This window comes from Lagenorhynchus albirostris, chromosome X (genome assembly GCF_949774975.1).
Source record: "Lagenorhynchus albirostris chromosome X, mLagAlb1.1, whole genome shotgun sequence".
Lineage (NCBI taxonomy): Eukaryota > Metazoa > Chordata > Mammalia > Artiodactyla > Delphinidae > Lagenorhynchus > Lagenorhynchus albirostris.
In genome coordinates this window covers 83,657,903-83,681,426 of record NC_083116.1, presented here as the reverse complement: position 1 = coordinate 83,681,426, position 23,524 = coordinate 83,657,903, and the positions used below count along the sequence as shown (strand labels likewise).

Here is a 23,524-nt window from a genome sequence, read left to right as displayed (position 1 = left end):
ATTCCCATCTTATTACTTGTTTTCTGATTGTTTTTGTAGTTCTTCTCTGTTCATTTCTTCTTCTGTTTTTCTTCCCTTGTGGCTTGATGATTTTTTTAAGTAGTATTATTGTATTCCCTTATTTTTATTTTTGGGGTCTCTACATAGGTTTTCGATTTGTGGTTAGCATGGGGTTCATATATGTTGATCTATAACTATATCTACTCTTTTAAACCCGTAGTCGTTTAAGTTCAAACACATTCTAAAAAATCCACATTTTTTACTTCCCTCCCCAATGTTTTGTTTTTTTTGACATCATATTTTACATCTTCATGTTTATCTCTTAACTGTTTATGTAGTTATAGTTGCTTTTATAATATGTTGTCTTTTTAATCTTTGTACTGGCTTACTTAATTGGTTGATCTTCAATCCTTACTATATATTTGCCTTTCCTGGTGGGATTTTCCCTTTACAATAGATTCTTACTTCTTTTCCACTTAGAGAAGACCCTTTAACATTTCTTTTATGGTAGGTTTAGTATTGATAAACTCTTTTAGTTTTTTCTTGTCTGAGAAGTTCTTTATCTCTCTGATTCTGAATGATAATCTTGCTGGGTAGAGTATCATAGGTTGCAGGGTTTTTTTCCCCTTTCAACCCTTTGAATATATTATACCATTCCCTTCTTGCCTACAAAGTTTCTGCAGAGAAATTAGCTGATAGTCTTATGGATGTTCCCTTGTATATGACTTTGTTTTTCTATTGATTCCTATATAATTGTGTCTTTAACTTTTGTTATTTGTAAAAATATGGTATATCTTGGTGTAGATCTGTTTGGGTTAATCTAGTTTGGTACCCTCTGTGCTTCCTGTACTTGTATATCTGTTTCCATCTTTAAGTTTGGGAAGTTTTCAGCCATAATTTACTCAAATACATCTTCAATCCCCTTCTCTCTCTCTTCTTCTGAGACCCCTATAATGTGAACGTTGGTACGCTTAATGTTATCCCAGATATCTTATACTGCTTTTATTTTTAAATTGGTTTTTCTTTTTGCTGTTCTGATTAGGTGATTTCCAGTATTCTACCTTCCATATCACTTATGTGTTCTTATGCATCACTTAATTTGCTATTCATTCCTTCTAGTGTGTATTTTATTTCACTTATTTAATTCTTCATTTCTTAATGGGGCTTTTTAAATGTTTTCTACTTGTTAAAATTTTTACTGTGTTCATCTATAATCTTCCCTAATTTACTTAACATTTTTGTTACCAATGCTTTGAATTCTTTATTTGTCAAATTGTTTATTTCTGTTTCATTATTCATTTTCTTCAGGTATATTCTCTTGCTCTTTTCATTGAGAGCAGTTCCTCTGCCTTTTCATTTTGCTTAAATTTCTCTGTCTCTATTAATTTAGGTGAAACAGTTACCTATTACTTTCTTGAAGGGGTGTTCTTATGTGGAAGTGCCCTGTACAGAATGTGTGTGCCCAATGCCTTTGCTTGGAGAGCTGGATCTGATGTGGATGCAAGTCATTTCTTTCCCCAGGGTGTGCTGGCAGCTATCACTTTGGTGGGGCTGGAGATGGAGAAGCTAGAGATGGAGCTGGGTGTGAGGTGGAACTTCCCCTCTGCTCAGTAGCCATCATGGCCCTATCAGAGGTGGGGTCTGATCCCATGTTGCTGGAGCAGAAGCTCTGAGGGTCAGGCCTGAGCTGTCTCTGTTTAAGTGTGTGTTTTCCCTTCTCCCAGGATTCGGGTCCTTGCCCCAGAGTGGCAGAGTGCTGAAGCAATGTGACTCTGTGCAAGCTCTAGCCTCATGTCAGCTACAGACAGAGGATGAAGCTATCTCCATTTTACTGCCTGTGGAGGCACCCACAATTGTTTTCCTTGCTTGGCTCAGACACAGCATTGGATGGAAGTCCCCTTTGTCCCTCACAGCTGATTTAGTCCCTAGCTTCTGCTGCACCCACCCAGTTCTGGAATCATAATGCAGGGCAGGTGGGAGTCCTGTGGGGATTCTCAGCATATACAGGGCATGAGCTGTGGTAGAGTGGCCACTGTCAGAGTTTTGGGCTACATCTGATGCACTGCTTGAATAAGAACTAACAATAGCTACCACCACTCTACCCAGGCTCTCCTCTGGGAATCAGTATCCTCTGCATTCTACAGCCAAGTCTTCTTCCTGGTCATGGCAACCCTAGATCCAGTGTGGCACTGTGGCAAGAAGTGAGCAGGCCAAAGCATTTGCTGGGCTCAGGCTGGGATGCATTCAGAGAAGGCCATGGAAATCTGGCAATCATTAGATCAGTCTTCTCTCCATCCTGCCTCAGAGGCAAGCCAACATACACACGTGCTTATCACTAGTGAAGTCCAGGCTTCCCACAGCCCTCCTGTTAGTCCAATCATTCCTCCAACCAACCAAGTGAGCTCATCTCTCCCGCTCAGGAGTCCAGGACTTGGGTGCCCAATCTGTGGCTCTCATGGCTCATTTCCAAGGGCTGGTGTCTGCCTGTGCATTCTCCGCTTCCTTCTGAGGCCCTTCCCAGGGGCACAGATCCTGACCCAATCACTTTTCTTTCCTTCCTACCACATTACATGTGGATCTTTCTAACAGCCTTGGTTGTATACGAGTCTTTCTGCCAGTTTTCAGCTAGCTTTCTGTGTGACTTGTTCCATGTATAGTTGAATTTTTGCTATGTTCATGGGGAAGATGAGCTCGATGTCCTCTTACTCCTCCATCTTGATCAATCCCCCTCTTGCTGCATTTAGAATTCTCTCTTTGTGTTTAATTTTTGCCATTTTCATTATGAAATGTCTTGGTATGGGTCTCTTTGCATTCATCTTGTTTAGGACTCTCTGTGCTTTCTGCACCTGGATATCTGTTTCCTTCTTCACATTTGGGAAGTTTTCAGCTGCAATTTCATCAAATTCATTTTTGACACTTTCTCTCTCTTTTCCCCTTCTGGAATCCCCATAATGTGAATGTTAGAACATTTGATATTGTCTCAAAGGTCCCTTAAACTACCATAATTTTTTAAATCGTTTTTCTTTTTGCTGTCCTGATTGGGTGATATCCATTATTCTACCTTGCAGATCACTTATGCATTTTTCTGTATCACCTAGTCTTCTGTTATTTTTTTCTAGTGAATTTTTAATTTCAGTTATTATATTCTTCAGTCCTGACTGTTTTTTAAAATATTTTCTAGTTTCTAGTGAAATTCTAAAGTGTTCAACTGTTCTTTTTGCAAGTTCATTTAGCATTTTATTAGTAATGCTTTGAACACTACTTCTGATAATTTATTATTATTATTTTTTAAATAAAGCAGTGTGTACATGTCAATCCCAAACTCCTTAAATATCCCTCCCTGCTACCTTTCCCCATTGACAACCAAAAATTCATTCTCTAAATCTGTGAGTCTGTTCCTGTTTTGTAAATAAGTTCATTTGTATCATTTTTTTATTCTGCATATAAGTGATGTAATATAATATTTGTCTTTCTCTGACTTACTTCACTTAGTGTGATAATCTCCAGGTCTATCCATGTTACTACATTATTTTATTATTTTTAATGGCTGAGTAATATTCCATTGCATATATGTACCACATCTTCTTTATCCAGTCCTCTTTTGAAAGACATTTAGGTTGCTTCCATGTCATGGCTATTGTAAATACTGCTTCAATGAATATTAGGGTGCATGTATCTTTTTGAATTATGGTATTCTCTGGGTATATGCCCAGGAGTGGGATTGCTGGGTCATATGGTAGTTTTATTTTTAGTTTTTTAAGGAATCTCCGTACTGTTCTCATAGTTGCTGTACCAATTTACATTCCCACCAACAGTGTAGGAGGCTTATATTTTCTCCACATCTTCTCCAGCATTTATTGTTTGTAGATTTTTTGATGATGGCCATTCTGAATGGTGTGAGTTGATACCTCATTATAGTTTTGATTTGCATTTCTCTAATAATTGCTGATGTTGAGCATCTTTTTTAATGTACATTTTGGCCATTTGTATGTCTTCTTTAGAGAAATGTCTATTTAGATCTTCTGCCCATTTTTTGTTTGGGTTATTTGTTTTTTTGATATTGAGCTCTATGACCTGTTTGTATATTTTAGAGATTAATCTCTTGTCAGTTGTTTCATTTGCAAAAATTTTCTCCCATTCTATGGGTTGTCTTTTCGGTTTGTTTTTTTTTTTTTAAGTTTCCTTTGCTATGCAAAAGTTTTATGTTAAATTAGATCCCATTTGTTTGTTTTTCTTTTTATTTTCATTAATCTAAGAGGTAGATGAAAAAAGGTCATGCAGCAATTTATGTCAAAGAGTGTTCTGCCTATGTTTTCCTCTAAGACTTTTATAGTGTCCAGCCTTTCATTCAGGTCTTTAATCCATTTTGAGTTTATTTTTCTGTATGGTCTTATGGAGTGTTCTAATTTCATTCTTTTACATGTAGCTGTCCAGTTTTCCCAGCACCATTTATTGAAGAGACTATCTTTGCTTCATTGTTGTTTCTTGCCTCCTTTGTTATAGATTAGGTGACCATAGGTTCATGGGTTTATCTCTTGGCTTTATATCCTATTCCCTTGATCTATATTACTGTTTTTGCACCAATACCATACTGTCGTGATTACTGTAGCTTTGTAGTATAGTCTGAAGACAGGGAGCTGGATTCTTCCAGATCTGTTTTTCTTTCTCAAGATTGCTTTGGCTATTTGTGCTCTTTTGTGTTTCCATACAAACTGTAAACTTTTTTGTTCTAATTCTGTGAAAAATGCCCTTGGTAATTTACAAGGAATTGCACTGAATCTGTAAATTGCTTTGAGTAGTATAGTCATTTTAACAAACAATATTGACTCTTCCAATCCAAGAATATCTTATATATCTCCATCTGTTTGTGCCATCTTTGATTTCTTTCATCAGTATCTTATAGTTTTCTGAGGACAGGTCTTTTGTCTCCTTAGGTAGGTTTATTCCTAGGTATTTTATTCTTTTTGCTCTAATGGTAAATGGGATTGTTTTCTTAATTTCTCTTTTTGATCTTTCATTGTTAGTGTATAGGGATGCAAGAGATTTTTGTGTATCAATTTTGTAACCTGCAACTTTACCAAATTCATTGATTAGCTCTAGAAGTTTTCTGGTGGCATCTTTAGGATTTTCCATGTATAGTATCATGTCATCTGCAAAGAGTGACATTTTTACTTCTTTTCCAGTTTGGATTCCTTCTATTTATTTTTCTTCTCTGATTTCCATGGCTAGGACTTCCAAAACTATGATGAATAATAATGGTGAGAGTGGACATCCTTGTCTTGTTCTTGGTCTTAGAGGAAATGCTTTCAGCTTTTCACCATTGAGAATGATGTTTGCTATGGGTTTGTCACATATGGCCTTTATTATGTTGAGATAGGTTCCCTCTATGCTCACTTTCTGGAGAGTTTTTATCATAAATCGTTGTTGAATTTTGTCAAAAGCTTTTTCTGAATCTATTGAGATGATCATATGGGTTTTATTCATCAGTTTGTTAATATGGTGTATCACATTGATTGTTTTGCATATATTGAAGAATCCTTGCATCTCTGGGATAAATCCCACTTGATCAGGGTGTATGATTCTTTTAATGTGTTGTTGGATTCTGTTTGCTTGTATTTTTTTGAGGATTTTTGCATCTATGTTCATCAGTGATACTGGCCTGTAATTTCCTTTTTTTGATATCTTTGTCTGGTTTTGGTATCAGGGTAATATTGGCCTGATAGAATGAGCTGGGGAATGTTCCTTCCTCTGCAATTTTTGGAAGAGTTTGGGAAGGATAAGTGTTTCTTCCCTAAATGTTTGATAGAATTCACCTGTGAAGCCATCTGGTCCTGGACTTTGGTTTGTTGGAATATTTTAAATCACAGTTTCAATTTCATTACTTGTGATTGGTCTGTTCATACTTCCTATTTCTTCCTGGTTCAGTCTTGGAAGGTTTTACCTTTCTAAGAATTTGTCCATTTCTTTCAGGTTGTCCATTTTATAGACATATAGTTGCTTGTAATAGTATGTTATGATCCTTTGTATTTCTGTGGTGCCAGTAACTTCTCCCTTTTTATTTCCAATTTTATTGATTTAAATTATCTCCCTTTTTTCTTGGTGAGTCTGGATAAAATTTTATCAATTTTGTTTATATTCTCAAAGAACTAGCTTTTAGTTTCATTGATCTTTGCTATTTTCTTTCTCTCTATTTCATTTATTTCTGCTCTGATCTTTATGATTTCTTTCCTTCTAAGTTTGAGTTTCATTTGTTCTTTTTTCTCTAATTGCTTTAGGTGTAAGGTCAGATTGTTTATTTGTGATTTCTCTTGTTTCTTGAGGTAGGGTTGTATTGCTATTAACTTCCCTCTTAGAACTGCTTTTGCTGCATCACATAGGTTTTGGGTCATCATGTTTCCATTGTCATTTGTTTCCAGGTATTTTTTGATTTCTTCTTTGATTTCTTCAGTGATCCATTGGTTATTTAGTAGCATATTGTTTAGCCTCCATGTGTTTGTGGTTTTTAAAGTTTTTTTTTTCTGTAATTGAGTTTTAATCTCATATCATTGTGGTTGGAAAAGATGTTTGGTATAATTTCAATTTTCTTAAATTTACCAAGGCTTCATTTGTGACCCAAGGTGTGGTCTATCCTGCAGAATGTTCCACATGCACTTGAGAAGAAAGTGTATTCTGCTGCTTTTGGATGAAATGTCCTATAAATATCAATTAAGTCTATCTGGTCTAATGTGTCATTTAAGGCATGTGTTTCCTGATTAATTTTCTGTCTGCATAATCTGTCCATTGGTGTAAGTAGGGTGTTAAAGCCCCCCACTATTATTGTGTTACTGTTGATTTCCCTTTTTATGGTTGTTAGTATTTGCTTTATGTATTGATATTCTGTTATGTTGGGTGCATAAATATATACAAATATTATATCTTCTCCTTGGATTGATCCCTTGATCATTATGTAGTGTCCTTCCTTGTCTCTTGCAACAGCCTTTTTTTAAAGTCTATTTTTTCTGTTATGAGTATTGCTACCCCAGCTTTCTTTTGGTTTCCATTTGCCTGGAATATTTTTTCCATCCCCTCACTTTCAGTCTATATATGTCACTAGGTCTGATGTGGGTCTCTTGTAGATAGCATACATATAACTCTTGTTTTTGTATCCATTCAGCCAGTCTATGTCTCTTGGTTGGAGCATTTAATTTATTTACATTTGAGGTAATTATCAATATGTATGTTCCTATTGCCATTTTCCTAATTGTTTTGGGTTTGTTTTTGTAGGCCTTTTTTCTTCCTTTCCTCTTTTGTTCTGTTCTCTTGTCTTTCTTGCCTAGAGAGGTTCCTTTAGCAATTGTTGTATAGTGCTTTGGTGGTGCTGAATCCTCTTAGCTTTTGCTTGTCTGTAATGCTTTTGATTTCTCCATCGAATGTGAATGAGAGCCTTGCTTGTTAGAGTATTCTTGGTTGTAGGTTTTTTAAACAAATGCCATAAAGAAAGAAAAAGAAAGACACCATAAATTATAAAGGGATCAATAAAAGAAGATAATATTACACTTGTTAAATTTATGCACCCTATATTGGAGCATGTAAATATATAAAATAAATACTAAGGGACATAAAGGGAGAAAGGGATAGTAATACAACCTTACTAGGGGCCTTTAATAACCACTGATATCAATGGAAATATCATTTAGACAGAAAATTCAATAAGGCACCAGAGGTCCTAAATGACACAGTAGACCAGTTGAACTTAATTTATATCTACAAGACACAATATCCAAAAAACAAAACAAAGCAAAACATCAAAATACACATTCTTTTCAAGTGTGCATGGAATGTTCTCTAAGGTAGACCATATACTAGGTAACAAAACAAGCCTCATAAATTTAAGAGGATGGAGATAATTTCAAGCATCATTATGACAACAGCAGTGTGAATCTAGAAATTAAACACAGAAAGAAAAACAGAAACAGAACAAACATGAGGAAAATAAACATGCTACTAAAATAACCAATGGGTCAAAGATGAAATCAAAGAAGAAATCAGAAAATACCTAAAGACAAACAAAAATGAAAACACAACCTTACAAAATTTATGGGATGCAGCAGAAGCAGTTCTAAGAGGCAAGTTCATAGCAATACAGGACCTCCTCAAGAAACAGGAATAATCAAATAAACAACCTAACCTACCACCTAAAAGAATTTCAAAAAAGAAGAACAAACAAAACCAATGGTCAGCAGAAGGAATGAAATAATGAAGATTGGAGGGTAAATAAATAAAATAGATTTTTTAAATAACAGAAAAGGTCAATAAAACCAAGAGCTGTTTTGGGTTTTTTTTTTTTAAGATAAACAGAATCAACAAATTCTAGACAGGCTCACCAAAAAGAAAAGAGAGAGGACCCAAATACATAAAATAAGGAATGAAAGAGGAGAAATATCTGATAACACATCCATAAAAAACATTATAAGAGAATACTATGGAAAGTTATGTACCAAAAAGGTGGACAACCTGGAGGAAATGAACAAGTTTCTAGAAACATACAGCTTGCCAAGAGTGATTCAAAAAGAAACAGATAATATGAACAGACTAATCACTAAAAGTGGAATAGGATTGTAATTTTAAAAACTCCCTTCAAACAAAAGTCGGGGAACAGAGGACTTCACTGGGGAATTCTATCAAACATACAAAGAAGAGATTATACCTATCCCTCTAAAACCATTCCAAAAAAATTTAAGAGGATGGAACACTCCCAAATTCATTCTATGAAGCCACCAACACCCTGATACCAAAACCAGACACTACAAAAAAGAAAAAGAAAAAGAAAATTACAGGCCAATGTCTTTGATGAATATTCAGGCAAAAATCCTTAACAAAATACTAGCAAACCAAATACAACAGTGCCTAAAAAGGATCATGCACCATAATCATTCCAGATGACTCAACATTTGCAAATCAATCAGTGTGATACCCCACATTAACAAAAGGAAAGACAAAAAACACATGATCATCTCAATAGAGGCAGAGAAAGCATGTGACAAAATTCAACATCCATTCATGATAAAAACTCATAAAAGTGGGTATAGGGAGAATGTTTCTCAACATATTAAAAACCATTTATAACAAACTCACAGCCAATGCAATACTCAATGGTGAAAAGCTGAAAGCCTTCAAGCTAAATTCAGGAATAAGACAAGGACCCTGACTCTCACCAATTCTATTCAACATAGTTTTGGAATTTCTAGCCACCACAATCGGACAAGAAAAGGAAATAAAAAGTATCTAACTTGGAAAAGAAGAGGTAAAACTGTCACTATTTGCAGATGAAATGATCGTCTATATATAGAGAGAACCCTATAGTCTCCACACAAAATCTATTAGAACTAACAAAAGAATTAAGAAAGTTAGCAGGATACAAGATTAATATACAGAAATCTGTTGCATTTCTTTACACTAACAATGAAAGAATACCATTTAAAGTCACATCAAAAATCTTTAAGAATAATCTAAACCTAGGAGGTGAAAACTATAAAACATTCATAAAGGAAATTGAAGAGGATTCAAAGAAATGGAAATATAACCCATGCTCTTAGATTAGAAGAATTAATATTGTTAAAATGGCCATACTACCCAAAGCAATCTACAGATTTAATGCAATCTTTCTCAAAGTACCCATGTGACATTTTTCACATAATCCTAAAATAATCCTAAATAATCCTAAATAATCCTAAATAATCCTGAAATTTGTATGGAACTACAGAAAAACAGAATTGACACAGCAATCTTGAGGAAAATGAATAGAGCTGGAGGTATAGCCCTTCCAGAATTCAGACTATACTAAAAAGCTACAGGAATCCAAACATTGTGGTATTGGCACAAAAACAGACATATAGCTCAGTGGAACAGAATAGAGAGCCCAGCAATAAACCCACACACCTATGGTCAATTAATCTATGACAAAGGAGGCAAGAACGTACAATGGAGAAAAGACAGTCTCTTCAACAAGTGGTGTTGGGAAAGTTGGACAGTTTAATGTAAATCAATGAAATTAGAACACTGACTCACACCATATACAAAAATAAACTCAAAATGGTTTAAAGACCTAAATATAAGACATGACACCATACAACTCCTAGAGGAGAACATAGGGAAAACATTCTTGGACATAAATCATAGGAACATTTTCTTACATCAGTCTCCCAATGCAAAAGGGAAAAAAGCAAAAATAAGTTGGACCTAATAAAACTTAAACTCTTTTGCACAACAATGAAAATCATAAAGAAAATGAAAAGACAACCTATGGAATTGAAGAAAATATTTGCAAATGATGCAACCAACAATGGGTTAATTTCCAAAATACACAAACATATAACTCAATATTAAAAGAACAAACAACTCAATCAAGAAATGGGCAGAAGACTTAAACAGACATTTCTCCAAAGAAGACATACAGTTGGACATCAGGGACATGAAAAGATGCTCAACATTGCTAATTATTAGAGAAATGCAAATCAAAACCACAATGAGGTATCATCTCACACTAGTCAAAATGGCTATCATCAAAATCTACAAATAGTAAATGTTGGAGAGGGTGTGGAGAAAAGGGAACCCTCTTATATTGTTCGTGGGAATGTAAATTGGTGCAGCCACTGTTGAAAACAGTATGGAGATTCCTTTAAAAACTAAAAGTAAAGCTACTATATGATACAGCAATCCCATTCCTGGTTATATATACAGAAAAGATAAAAACTCTAATTTGAAAAGATACGTGCACCCCATGTTCATAGCAGCACTATTTAAAACAGCCAAGACACGGGAAAAAAAACAGTTACCCATCAACAGAGGATTGGTTTGAGAAGATGTGGTATATATATAATGGAATATTACTCAGCCATAAAAAAGAATGAAATATTGTCATTTCAAGCAACATGGATGGACCTAGAGAATATTATACTTAGTGAAGTAAGTCAGACAAAGACAAATATATGATATCACTTACATGTGGAATCTGAAAAGTAATACAAAGGAATCTCTATACAAAATAGAAACAGACTCATAGACATAGAAAACAAACTTATGGTTACCAAAGGGGAAAGGATTATGGGAGGGATAATTTAGATTTATGGGATTAACAGATACAAACTACTATACTTAAAATAGATAAGAAACAAGGATATACTGCATAACATAGGGAGTTATATTCAGTATCTTGTAATAACTTGTAACGGAAAATAATCTGGTAAGAAATATACATGTATAAATATAACTTCAAATATATATATTTATTTATTTATATTTACAATGTTGTATTAGTTTCAGGTGTACAGTGAAATGATTCAGTTCATTTTGCTCTACACCTGAAACTAACACAACATTGTAAATCAATTATACTTCAATAAAAGAAGCTTCCCCCCTATGTTTACTTCTGTAATTTTATGGTTTCTGGTTTTACATTTTAGATGTTAATCCATTTTGAGCTTATTTTTGTATATGATATGAGATAAGGGTCCAATTTCATTCTTCTGTATGTGGATATCCAGTTTTTCCAACACCATTCATCAAAGACATTATTCTCTCATTGTTTGTTATAGACACGTTGTTGAAGATCAATTGACTATAGATGCATGTATTTCTATCTGAGCTCTCTATTCCATTGGTCTATATCTCTATTTTCATGTCAGTACTTTACTATTTTGATTACTGTAGCTTTGTAATATATTTTGAAATCAGGACTTGGAATGCCTCCAACCTTATTATTTTTAATCAAAATTGCTTTGGCTATTCAGGGTCTTTTGCAATTCCACATGAACTTTAGAATTCTTTTTTCTATTACTGTAAAGAACACCATTGGGGTTTTGATAGGAGTCACATTGAATCTGTAGGTCATTTTGAGTTATGGATATCTTAACAATATTAATTTTACCAATCCACGAACATGCGATATCTTTCCAGATGGAAAGATGTCTGTACCTTCTTTAATTTCCTTCATTGGTGTTGTATAATTTTCTGTGTACAAGTCTCTAACCTCATTGGTTAAATTTATTCCTATTTTATTCTTTTTGTAGCTATTTTGAATTGTATTGTTTCCTTCATTTCTGTTTCAGATACTTTGTTGTTTGTGTTTAGAAACATGAGTGATTTTTCTCTTTTGATTTTGTATATTGCAAGTTTACTGAATTCTTTAATTCTAAATCCTTTAATTAGGTCAGTTTTTGTTTGTTTAAAATTTGCTGTTGAAGTAAGTCAGAAAGAGCAAAACAAATACTGTATGTTAACACATATATATGGAATCTAAGAAAACAAACAAAAAAAGTCATGAAGAACATAGGAGTAAGACGGGAATAAAGACACAGACCTACTAGAGAATGGACTTGAGGATAGGGGGAGGGGGAAGGGTAAGCTGTGACAAAGTGAGAGAGTGGCATGGACAGACATACACTACCAAACATAAAATAGATCACTAGTGGGAAGCAACCACATAACACAGGGAGATCAGCTCAGTGGTTTGTGACCACCTAGAGGGGTGGGATAGGGAGGGTGGGAGGGAGGGAGACGCAAGAGGAAAGAGATATGGGAACATATGTGTATGTATAACTGATTCACTTTGTTATAAAGCAGAAACTAACACATCATTGTAAAGGAATTATACTCCAATAAAGATGTTAAAAAAATTGGTGTTGTTTATATATATGATCATATCATCTGCAAATGAAGATAACTTTTTTCTTCCTTTCTGTTTTGGGTGCCTTTCGTTTACTGAAGTGTAGTTGATTTACAATGTTGCATTAATTTCTGTTGTAGAGCAAAGTGATTCAGTTATACATACGAATACATTCTTTTTTATATTCTTTTCCATTATGGTTTATCACAGGATATTTAATATAGTTCCCTGTGCTATACAGTAGGACCTTGTTTATCTACTCTATATATAATAGTTTGCATCTGCTAACACTAAACTCCCAATCCATCCCTCCCCCACACTCCCTCCCCTTTGGCCATAAGTCTGATCTCTATGTCTGTGAATCTATTTTTGTTTCACAGATGGGTTCATTTGTGTCACATTTTAGATTCCACATATAAATGATATCGTATGGTATTTGTCTTTCTCTTGCTGACTTCACTTAGTATGATAATCTCCAGGTCCATCCATGTTGCTGTAAATGGCATTATTTCATTCTTTTTTATGGCTGAGTAATATTCCATTGTATATATGTACCACATCTTCTTTATCCATTCATCTGGCTATGGACATTTAGGTTGTTTCCATGTCTTGGCTATCATGAATAGTGCTGCTATGAACATAGGGGTTGCATGTATCTTTTTGAATTTTAGTTTTGTCCAGATATATGCCAAGGAATGGGATTGCTGGATCATATGGCAACTTTCCTTTAAGTTTTTTAAGGAAACTCCATACTGTTTTCCATAGTGGCTGTACCAACTTACATTCCCACCAATAGTGTAGGAGGATTCCCTTTTCTCCACACCCTCTCCACCATTTGTTGTTTGTAGACTTTTTAATGATGGTCATTCTGACCAGTGTGAGGTAGTGCCTCATTGTAATTTTTATTTGCATTTCTCTAATAATTAGTGATGTTGAGCATCTTGGGTGACTTTTTTATTTCCTTTTCTTGTATAATGCTATGGCTACGAGTTCCAGTACAATGAAGAAAAGAAAGGGGAAGAGTCAGCTTCCTTACCTTGTGCTGGGTCTTAGGACAAAAGCTTTTAGTTTTTTGCTATTGATTGTGATGTTAGTTGTTGTCATGTCTGTCTTGTGTTGAAGTAAGTTCTTATATACCTACTTTGTTGAGCATTTTAATTATGAATGGATACTGAACTTTTTCAAGTGCTTTTACTCCATCTATTAAGATGATCATGCAGATTTTTTCTTAAATTTGTTAATGTGTTTTATCACATTCATTGATTTAAGTATATCGAACCATCCTTGCATCATCCCAGGGATAAGTCCAACTTGATCATGGTGTATAATCTTTTTTTTTTTTTTTTGTGGTACATGGGCCTCTCACTGTCGTGGCCTCTCCCATTGTGAAGCACAGGCTCCGGACGCGCAGGCTCAGCGGCCATGGCTCATGGGCCCAGCCACTCCGCGGCCTGTGGGATCTTCCCGGACCGGGGCACGAACCTGTGTCCCCTGCCTCGGCAGGCAGACTCTCAACCACTGCGCCACCAGGGAAGCCCCCTATAGTCTTTTTAATGTACAGTGGAATTCAGTTTGCTAGGATTTTATTGAGGATTTTTGCATGTATATTCATCAAGGATATTGGCCTATAGTTTTCTTATCTTCTGCTTTGTTTGGTTTTGATATCAGGGTGATGCTGTTCTCATGGAATGAGTTTGGAAGTGTTCCTTCCTCTCCCATTTTTTGGAAGATTTAAGGAGAATTAGTATAAATTCTTTGGATGTAGAATTCACTTGTGAAGACCTCTGGTCCTGGGGTTTTCTTTGTTTAGAGATTTTTGATTACTGATTCAATTTCCTTATTTTTTATTGATCTATTCAAGCTTACTATGTTTTAATTCAGTTTTTGTAGGTTATGTTTCTAGGAATTTATCCATTTCTTATAAGTTGTCTAGTTTTTGGCATATAACTGTTTATAATTGTCCCTTATAATCCTTTTTATTTTTGTGGCATCCATTGTAATGTCTCTTCTCTTATTTCTGATTTTATTTACTTCAGTCTTCTGTTACATTTATTATTGATTCCTTCATCAAATCAATAAATGATTTGAGTACCAGTATGTGCCAGACAATAGATTACACCAGTAGCCTTGTATTCATTGTAATCCATCTTGCATATCATGGCTAGATCATTTCAACATTCAGATTTGATCAAGTCACTCTCGAGTTCAAAAGGTGTTTAGTGTTGCACACTCCCCCCACCCCCCAACCACTGCCTTCTGGCAGTGGTGTACCAAGAGGGACAGGGCAGTGGGAGATGTCATAGCCAGAAGGAGTATCTTATCATTGACTTACAACTGGAACATGATGATAACAAAGAGCAAACGTTTAGTTTATTTTGTTTTAAAATTCTTTATAGTCAATGCATCCCCCTTATTGCCTATATCTGAGGCAGACTACTCTCACTGCCCCCCTCTTTGGTATGTCACTACCTTTCATGCTAAAATCCAAATTCTTTAGTCTGGCCTTTGTAATAGGGACCATCTCATGGAAATTCTGTAAAGATTTTTACAGAATTCAGGATGTCTGATCCCATGCCCCATGCATCATTTATGGTACTTCCTACCGGCCCATGCCCCCAACTGACTGGGTTGCTTTTCACCTACTGTTCTACCCATCTAAACCTACCCATGTTTCAAGCTTAATGCCTTCACACTAGCGCACAGATTATTAAGCCTTGGAACTTATATCATACTTTGTCACATAGCTAATATGTACATTTTTTTTTTTTTTGCGGTACGCGGGCTTCTCACTGTTGTGGCCTCTCCCGTTGCGGAGCACAGGCTCCGGACGCGCAGGCTCAGCGGCCATGGCTCATGGGTCCAGCCGCTCCGTGGCATGTGGGATCCTCCTGGACCGGGGCACGAACCTGCATCCCCTGCATCGGCAGGTGGACTCTCAACCACTGTGCCACCAGGGAAGCCCCTAATATGTACATTTTATATTATTATTTTCCCAATGTATGTTTTGTCCTTCAATATCGATGATGTATTGATGAAGGTCATGAGTTGAGCTGTACCACATGAAGTGCATTAGCACAAACAGGAGCCTGTTCAATGATAATAAAAGGTAACAGCTTTTGCAATAGGAAAAATTGGTCTCCTTGCTGAATTGTGTAATCTGTGTATTCTAGCAATGAGCTCTTATCACCACAGGGTGTCACTGCTTTACAAGTCAAATTTTCTTCATTTGATTGTAGAGAAGATAGAAGTAAGAGAAATTCTTGAGAGATTGCAACAAAATGTATAGCAGTGTTTGGAGGTGTGGAGATGGAATGGAATTATATAGACCAAACTGAAAAATCCCATTTACACACTAAACACCATCTACAGTCTCATTCTCCTTTCCACTGGTATTTTGCTGTGTAGTCTTCCAGATCTTTTCTCTTTGTTTGGGGGTTGTGTGTGTGTGTGAGAGGGAGAGAGAGAAAAACAGAGAGACAGACACAGAGACACAGAGGTAGAGAAGTTTAGAGAACATAAATGGGATCCTACTCTGTGTGTGTGTATGTGTGTGGTGCATAGCCATTCAGTAGCTTTTTCTTTTCATTTTATAACATTTCATTGGCCGTCTTTTGTTCTCACTACATCCAACTCTATCTCATTCTTCTTAGCAGCTAATGCAGCAATTTCTGTATATTGAAATGATCAGTAATTGGCATATTTAATCCTCAAAATAGTTGCCTTGGTATTGTCCACAACTGTGAGTCAGAGTGAATTCCATTCTGTTGCCCATTGTTTGAAAGCTGTACAGTTAATTAGTAAGCACTTAGGAGGATTGATAAGTGTTGAGCAGTAAGTTGGAAAACAGCATATGCAAACAAGATTGCCACCAGAATTTAGAACAACATAAAATAAAATGCTCTGGAGTATTTATAAGGAGAAGAGGAGAAAGAGCCAAAGTAAGAAAGACCATTAAAATACCAATACATTTTGTACAGGTTGGCTAAAACGTTCATTCAAGTTTTTCCATAAGATGTTACAGAAAAACCCAAACGAACTTTTTGGCCAACCCAATACCTACATTATCTCTTATTTATGATTATAAGATTATACATGCTCATCATAGAAGATGGGAAGTAGAGAAGCACATTAAAAAGAAAACAATCGGTACCCTAACCCCATAATCTTAACTTAACCATAGTTAATATTTATTTTTTGCTCATACCGTCTTACCTTTTTACGTTTAAATTTTTATTATAAGATACAGCTACATGATTTTTAAAACATTCCAACAATACAGGAAGGTGAAAAGTAAAAATCCTCTTCTCACCTGATTCTCATCTTCTCTTCTCATTCTCATCCTCACTTTCCAGATATTCACTCACTGTTAATAATTTCTCTCATAATTTATATTTAAGTGTGTTGATATTGCCTTTATTCTGAGTATATAAATATGTGTTATGTGACATATACACCATTATGGGGTTATACTGTGTTAATGTTTTTTATATTACTTTTTTTTCATATAGTTTTCTACCCAAAGCATACATATTCCATATATAACCCAGGTGCAACCTGGGGGTACTGAGCAAGCATGTAACTATTTCAAAAAGTTTGACTTGACACTTCTCCTCACCCCATTCCATGCCACTGAGTTTCTGATCTTTCACAGAAAAAGGCCTGTAGTCTTAACTGAAGACCCATTCCAGTGAACCACACATTCTTCCTGTGTGTATAGCTCTATTTTAGACTATTATTTTTGGGGAGCTATTAGAGGAGAAAATACAGTTACTACCGTGTGGTATAGTGGAAAATGTCAAAGATTTGGGTTTTGATCCCAGCTTTATCATTTATTGGCTGTGTTTAAAGGATAAAATGTTTCATACAACCTTGTGAGATATTTTTATCCCTCTTTAGAGATGAAAAAACAGAGATCCAGCCAGGGAGAAGTGACTTATTTAAGGTCACACAACTACTATGTACTAGAGCCAGGATTCAAGCAAAGGCCTGTTTGAGGCACAGCCTATGTGTTTTCCATTCAACCATCGTGGCTTCTCTTTGGGACTTCAGTAAAGGTGAAAGAGAACATGTCTTTAAAGTGATTGCTTAATTTTTTGACTTTATAAAAGGTTATGTACTCTCTTATCTTTTCGGGATCCAAACGTCTCTTATCTGACTCCCTTTGTTTTGTCATATTCCCTTTTTTAGGAGAGAAGCCTTATAAATGCACCTGGGATGGCTGCTCCTGGAAATTTGCTCGCTCAGATGAGCTAACCCGCCATTTCCGCAAGCACACAGGCATCAAGCCTTTCCGGTGCACAGACTGCAATCGTAGCTTTTCTCGCTCTGACCACCTGTCTCTGCACCGCCGGCGCCATGACACCATGTGAGCGGCACAGACTGCACTAGAAGAGCTGCACTGGTCTCTTTCTTGTGTGTGTGTGTGTGTGTGTGTGTGTGTGTGTGTGTGTGTGTGCGCGCGCGCGCGCGCGCGCAATGGGATCATGACCATCTTTTCCTCTTTGACTCAGCTTGCCTCTGGGATGGGATTGGAACAGTTCACTGAGCCAGGCTGACGAAACTGGAGGAAAATATAGCTGATCTTCCATAGGGACTCTTTATATTCCACGTTCATTTCTCCACTGACCAGTCCCCAGTTTTTTCAACCTCCGCATGGGTTGAATTCCAGTGCGGCACCCATGGTTGCCCCCCTCCCGTCCCTGTTATGAGATAGGACATTTTTCCTACAATAAGAAAACAGGAATCAAATTCAAGGCTGTGAACAAACATACGCTGCTTTTTGTTCTTATTTTCCTCTTGTTTTATAGAATTCTTATCATATTTCTGAATCAATACATCAAAGTGGTTGGTGGTGTCCTAAATTGACTTTTTTCAAGTTCCTAGACAGAAGAGGGCATAACATTGTAGTTGGCTGGTAAGGTTTACAGGGATTTGGGTCCTGAGTATAGGACACATTCTCATTGAATAAGTTGAGTCCCATACCAAGCTCCAAGGTTTTGTAAAGCCAATCCTATTTGTTCTTACAGTTTGGTTTTCAGACAGTGCTGGTGCTTCTTGCTTCTTTAGTCCATCAAAGGGAATGAAAGGATCTTTTTGTTCTTCTCCTTTTCCTCCTCTTCTTCCTCCTCCTCCTTCAGGATTAAAGATTTTGCTGCACAATTACATTCTTTGTTTTGTTAAATTTGAACAAAAATTCAAAGCACACATCGACGTGCCAGTAGGGTAAAAAGTGTTCCAGGAGAGTAAGTTGGGCAGTGACAGGAACAAGTAGACCCAGGATGATCCTGAAAACAAATAGAGGAGGACTTTTTATGGATAGGATATCAAAAGTGCTATAATCACAAGTCTCATTCAAATGGCAATCTGTTGAGACAATGTCTTGAGGGGCTACACTGTACTGTTTATTCTTCTGTTTACATAAAGCAACTGTTATGTGCATATTGCATGATGAGAAATGACACACTGGGGCCATGTTATACAGAGGTGAGGGGTTGGAAGAAAAAAATGTATTAAGTACATGGCATTATTAGCATGCATTCCTATGTTTCAAATGGAACTATAAGAGGCATTTAGTGAAAACTGACAAACAGAAAGCAATTTGATGTTCTGCAACTGCTATGAACATCTAAGCCATTTATTTTAGCCATTATAGCATGTTGCATAATATACACACTTGTTTACCCAATCAATGTTTTATAATAGTCTCTGGGACATAAAACCCTCTGTTCCAGGCCCTGGACCTCAGATCTACCTCCACATGGCATATTTCCTCTCCTGGGGTCAGGGAGGGGAGGTTTGCATCACTTAATTGTGGACACAGCCTCTCTCCTGGAAAAGGTTGTCTTCATACGGTACCCCTTTTCCTTGGCAGATATTCAACAAGTCTCTCTTGAATACTTCAGGTCATTACTTCCCAAGGCCACCTAGTCTGACTAAATCATAGAATTCTAGCACCAAGAAGGGATCCTATTAGCTATCTAGTCCTACCCATCATTAATATTTTACAGATGAGACAAATACGGGTCAGATTCCTTCCCCAGATGTTTCCTTGAGGCCTTACAGACCTGCACACCCATTCTCCCAGGGATCACATTATTAAACCAAATTAAAGAAAAATTTACATGATTGGTTGCAGTATTTGTCCAAGTTTATATGTTAAGCTTCAGAAAAATTTAGACCACTCACAAAATCATTTACAGTTGACTAAATTGTAAGTAAAATGTGCTTGTGGTCGTTGATATATAACATTAGGAACACAGTTTTTCTATTCTAACACTTTCTATAATATCTCAGGTTTGCTTTACCTCATTTCAAGTTACAGTGTCTTTTCAGACCATAAACCCTCATAAATTTAAGGACTACCTGTATTTTTCAAAATGATATGTAGATTTTTACTATTTTAGCCTTGTTATTTTGATATAAGTTTTACCCTGACTTTAAGTGTGCAAGTTCCACACTGTAGACTAATTGTTAAAGCACTAGGAAATATCTAGGGCCAATCTGTTAAAGGGGACTTCTATGCAGGTGTAAGACATGTTGTTAAAGGTGAATTGCCATCATACATAAGTTAAGCTTATAATTGAGTAGTTGATATGGTATTTCACAGTAGAGTCTAAGGGCTTACCCATTTTCTCCAGAGTTTGGATTTTAGACTCCTTTTCCAGAGTTCATAACTGACCTGTGCCCATCAGGATCTTTTGCATTGGAGCATATGATCTATTTATAAATAAAGACTATAAAACATAGTGTTGTACTAACTAGGATAATCAAATTAGAATTCCAAATATTGGTATCTCTAAGTCTTTATTCAAATTTTTTCCTGCAAAGTAATGAGGGACTTTGTTAATGCTTTATTAATTGTCTATGGTCAGGAAACAATTCTAACCCTATTTTCATTGCTCTCTTCCCTCCAAATAATGATAAAATCTTTACAAATTATTTCCATATTCTTTAAGAAATATATCAACATTCATTAAGAGTATTTCATGGAGCACAGGTACTCGAATACAGTATAATACTGTACCACACCAAAAGCACATGGAACTTTGCTAAATAGACAGTGCGATGGAAAATAATTGTCTCTCTTAGGTAGCATTTGGAATTAATTGAATTTGCTGTGCTCACACCAGCTAACCACCATTATGTGGACAGTTGCCTAGGGCATGGAAAATGGCCTTGATCGATAGGGTTGAATAATATCTTGGAATTTATTGCAGTGGAATTCCTCCATTTGTAGATGATTGGCAATTGAACATTACTATTGATAATTATGATTGGAAAATTCAGGAAAAACTATGAAGAATATGAACTGCTGAGTACATTAGGTGGAGTGCATTATAGGCAAGACAGAAAGGTTTGTGAGAATAAATTCTTAAATTCTTTTTAAATAAAGTTTTTATTTTAAAACAGTTTTAGATTTACAGAAAAATTCTGAAGATAGTACAGAGTTTCCCTATATCTCAAACCCAGTTTTCCCTATTACTAACATCTTTCATTAGATGTACATTTGTTGCAATTAATGAAGTAATGATACATTATTATTAATTAAAGTCCAAACTTCATTCAGATTTTCTTAGTTTTTACCTAATATCCTTTTTCTTTTCCAGCATCCTGTTCAGGATACCACATCACATTTAGTAGTCATATATCCTTAGGCTTCTCTTGGTTGTGACAATTTCTCAGACTTTCCTTGTTTCCTATGACCTTGGCAGTTTCAAGGGGTCCCTCAATTAATATCTGTCTGATGTTTTTCTCATGATTAAACTGAGCTTATAGGTTTGGGGGAGGAAGACCACAGAGGTGAACTGCCATTTTCATCACATCATATTAACATGACTTATACCCTTGATGTTAATCTTGATCACCTGGCTGAGATAGTGTTTGTCAGGTTTCTCCTCTGTATTCCACCCCACCTTCCATAAGGTGGAAGGAAATCACTTCCATAAGGTGGAAGGAAACCCTTTGGAAGGAAATCACTATGTGCAGCCCACACTTAAGGAGTGGTTAGCTATGCACTACATGCCTGAGGGTGAGTATCTACATAAATTATTTGGAATTCTGCGTGGTAGAGTTGTCTTTTCTCCCTCATTTATTTATTTATGCAATCATTTTCTTGTATCAGTATGGACTTACGGATATTTATTTAGTACTTTGGGTTATAGTCCAGTGCAACTTATTTTGTTACTCAAATTGTTCCAGCGTTGGTCGTTGGGCACTCTTTTGGGTTGATTTCCATGTTCTTTTGACAGACCCCCATCTTTTTTTTAGCACACCTTTATTTTCCAGCACTACAAGATGCTGCAAGCTCATCCTCTATATTTTTTTTGCCGAATCCTGTAATCAACCATTTCTTTAAGGAGTCCTGGTTTCTTTTAATGGAGAATTGTATTAGAAATGAAGATCTGGGCATTAGGTATGCTTGTTGCTACTTGTATTTTTGCTTCTAAGTCATCTCAGCTAACAAAGCAAGGAAATATATGTGTGTGCACTAACCCATGTATATCTATACATACATATCTACAAATATTTCTGTATGTAATCATCCATATCTTTATTAAGCTAAACATGAGTTCATACTGATGTCTCCTACTCCAATCCCTTACCACATGGATCATCTTATCCTAGCCTTTTGCCTTTGTTCACTCTAACCTTCCACTCCAACAGTGAGAAACCTGGCTCCCACACGTTGCCATCTACTTACTTACTTGTTCAGTTCCAGAGTACCTGTATAGTGGTATCTGAATTGTTAGCCTGTACACCTGTGGGAACACTTAGAACACAGTGCTTATGTACATGATAGTAACAGTTTTAGAACTCTAACAGCTCTTTGAAACAAAGTGATCTGCAAAATTCAGGAGTTAGAGATTTCGATGACCTGAGTTCCAGGAACTTGGGGTGTATCCTACCCTCAAAAGGTTTTCCGAAGAGCAAAACCATTGGGAATTGATCTAATCTTTAATAAGCCAAGGGAAATTATTGATCCTCCCTAGTGTGTTAATAGCTATATAGAAATAGGTATACTGAAGAAAGTAGCTGTGCCCAATTTAAAGAAACACTTAGCACTGTCTTTTCTCACTGGTAAATATGGCTCTCTGACAATAGAGGTGCTACCCTAAGTTACCTCTCTTCCATATTTTCCCATCTCTCACTTTATTGATCTTAGGCAAGTCACATCGCCTCTCTGTGCCTCAGTTAACCCATCTGTAAAATGGGGATCCAAATACCTACCTCACAGGATTGTTGTGAGGATTCTCATTAATGGATGTTGGCAAAAATTACAAGTGATCCTTAAATGAACAACAAAGTATTATGATTACCATTATGATGATAATTATAGTACTCTATATTTACCCTAGAAAAAGGAGAGGATTAGGCTTCCTGGATGATAAAGAGCTAAATTTGAGTAAGTAAAAAGGATAATTGAAGAGTGGTCACTGGAAGCAATATTATCTCTTCCTCTCACTTTCCCTACATTCTCTTCATTGCTAACTATAAGATTCTCATCTGTTTTTATACTCAAAGCATATTAGGGTCTAAAGGAATAAGTAGGCAAAATCCATTGCTGTAAAAGCTGTATTCTTCCCCTTTCCTCACTCTGCCTGGACCACATTACATGTCACCCTGTCAGAAGCACAGAGGCAATCTCCCACAGCCCTTCAAACTTTGGCCAGTCCAGCATCACCAGTTACATTTTGTCTTTCCACACTTATTATATTCTGAACAGTATAGGTAGAAGGGAAGTGGGGTGGGGTGGTTGGGGTGGGAGTGGGACGGAAGAGAATAGAACTTATACTAGTGGCAGGATATTTCTTTGATTCTCAAATACTGGTTTTACCTCCCATTTCTTTTTCTGGTGGTGGGTTGGGGACAGGGGGAGAGACA

The 23,524-nt window shown here is 36.2% G+C and overlaps 1 protein-coding gene across 3 annotated transcripts in view; it reads left to right on the top strand.

The window, feature by feature from the left end:
• KLF8 (KLF transcription factor 8) overlaps window positions 1-18,012 on the top strand; it is a 153,662-nt gene extending 135,650 nt beyond the window's left edge. For all 3 annotated transcript variants that reach the window (XM_060137578.1, XM_060137579.1, XM_060137580.1), the window contains one exon: window positions 17,831-18,012. In XM_060137578.1, the coding sequence (XP_059993561.1) occupies window positions 17,831-18,012 (182 nt within the window). The remainder of the gene's footprint in view (window positions 1-17,830) is intronic.
• The last annotated feature ends 5,512 nt before the right edge of the window (window positions 18,013-23,524 follow it).